Below are 1,536 nucleotides of genomic sequence, written 5' to 3'. Positions count from 1 at the left end.
GTGTGTGTGTGTGTGTGTGTGTGTGTGTGTGTGTGTGTGTGTGTGTGTGTGTGTGTGTGTGTGTTCCTGGCTGAGCCCACTGGGTTTTCACTCAGTGTCTTAAGAGTTTCACAGAGTTCAGAGGGAAAGTTTCGGACACTCAGCCGGCGCCTCAAACCTCGAGCCGAAGCTCCCTGAAAAAGCAGAAACACATTCTGACATCTTGAAACTTGATCTTCTCCGGGTTTTGACGGACGAGGAGTCCGAGACGAAGGCTGCCAGAAAAGTCTCGGCCTTTTAAAAAAAAGAAGGTGCAGAGATCTGACCGGCTGATGTAAACGACTGTAAACAAAAATTTAAAAGAAGTTTTCCCACAAACGATGAGTTCGAGTCGTGTCAGTTTTCCTGAGCTTGTGACGAAACAAACTCTTTTTTTTTTAGGTCCTGCGAGGGTCCTGCTTTAAGTGCTAAAGTGCTCCGCCGCCTCCTGCGAGTCCCTCCAACTGGAGCGGCTCGGCTTGGTTCGTCTCCGAACGTCTCGTCTGAGGGGGCGGAGACCTGGAGGGACGCTGGCGGGTCGGCGGGCAGAAAGTGGCGAAGCCCCTCCCTCCTCAGAAAATGCCTTTGGCGATCTTCAGTCCCTTCTGCTTCATGCGGGGCAGCGTGGAGCTGGCCACGGCCTTGGCCCGCACCGGCCGGGCCAGGCCGCGCTTCTTCAGCACAAAGTCGTAGTTGGCAGTGGAGTTCATGGCGTAGAAGACGTTGGCGTTGTCCGGGATCCGCAGCTCTGCAGGACGGAGGACAAAACATGTTCAATTTATTAAACACAACAGAGGGACCAGGGCTGAGTGGTGTATGAGAGGTACACCGTAAAAATCTACCCTCTACCATCCTGTCACCAGTTACATCATCACACCTGTGTCAACAGGTGAGTGCAGAGACACCTGAGCAGGACGAGTTAGAAATATAATGAAGAAATATAACATTTTAAAACACGTATAGAGAGAATAAATCCTCAACATTTCTCCCTCCTGCTGTAGAAAAGTTACGTCGTGTTTCAGGATCATTTCCTCCCTCCTGCTGCACGTCGCACAGAGCGAAACTTTAACAACTGTAGTTTTTTACACCTAAGTTGTCGGAGAAAAAAACTTTTTTTTTTATGTATTTTTACCCACAGAGATATTAAAAAAGATGTGGACGTTCGTTCAGTCATAAATGCATCTTGCTAATGTAAGTTCTGCTCTGAGCCCAGCAGAGCAGCAGCTGATAAGTTCAGAAGGCAGAAGCTCGTTGTACGGCAGGCAGATATTACATTTATTTGGCTTCACCACACTTATATTCCAGTTATCTGAAATAGTTTTATGACAGGACTATGTGCAGTTTAAGATCGTGTCGCCCTATAACATTTTAGGCAACTTATGCCAACTTCGAATTGTTTTAATAGAATAGAATAGAATGCCTTTATTGTCATTACACGCATGCATAACAAGATTAGAGCCACTCCCACAGTAGTGCAAATACACAAAAAAATAGAAAAGAATAAAGAGTATATATATA

At 46.5% G+C, this 1,536-nt stretch overlaps 1 protein-coding gene across 1 annotated transcript in view; it reads right to left on the bottom strand.

Annotated features, from left to right (window-relative positions):
- Positions 1-106: 106 nt before the first annotated feature.
- The window catches only part of ralgds (ral guanine nucleotide dissociation stimulator), a gene marked incomplete at its 5' end in the record, with an annotated part of 11,581 nt that continues 10,151 nt past the window's right edge, over positions 107-1,536 (bottom strand). Inside the window, 1 exon segment of the mRNA XM_014014612.1 lies at positions 107-766. Within this exon segment, the coding sequence (XP_013870066.1) occupies positions 591-766 (176 nt within the window).

This window comes from Austrofundulus limnaeus, unplaced genomic scaffold (assembly GCF_001266775.1).
Source record: "Austrofundulus limnaeus strain Quisiro unplaced genomic scaffold, Austrofundulus_limnaeus-1.0 Scaffold117, whole genome shotgun sequence".
Classification (NCBI taxonomy): Eukaryota; Metazoa; Chordata; class Actinopteri; order Cyprinodontiformes; family Rivulidae; genus Austrofundulus; species Austrofundulus limnaeus.
Note: the sequence above shows the minus strand (reverse complement) of the source record. Positions and strands in the feature narration are given on the sequence as shown.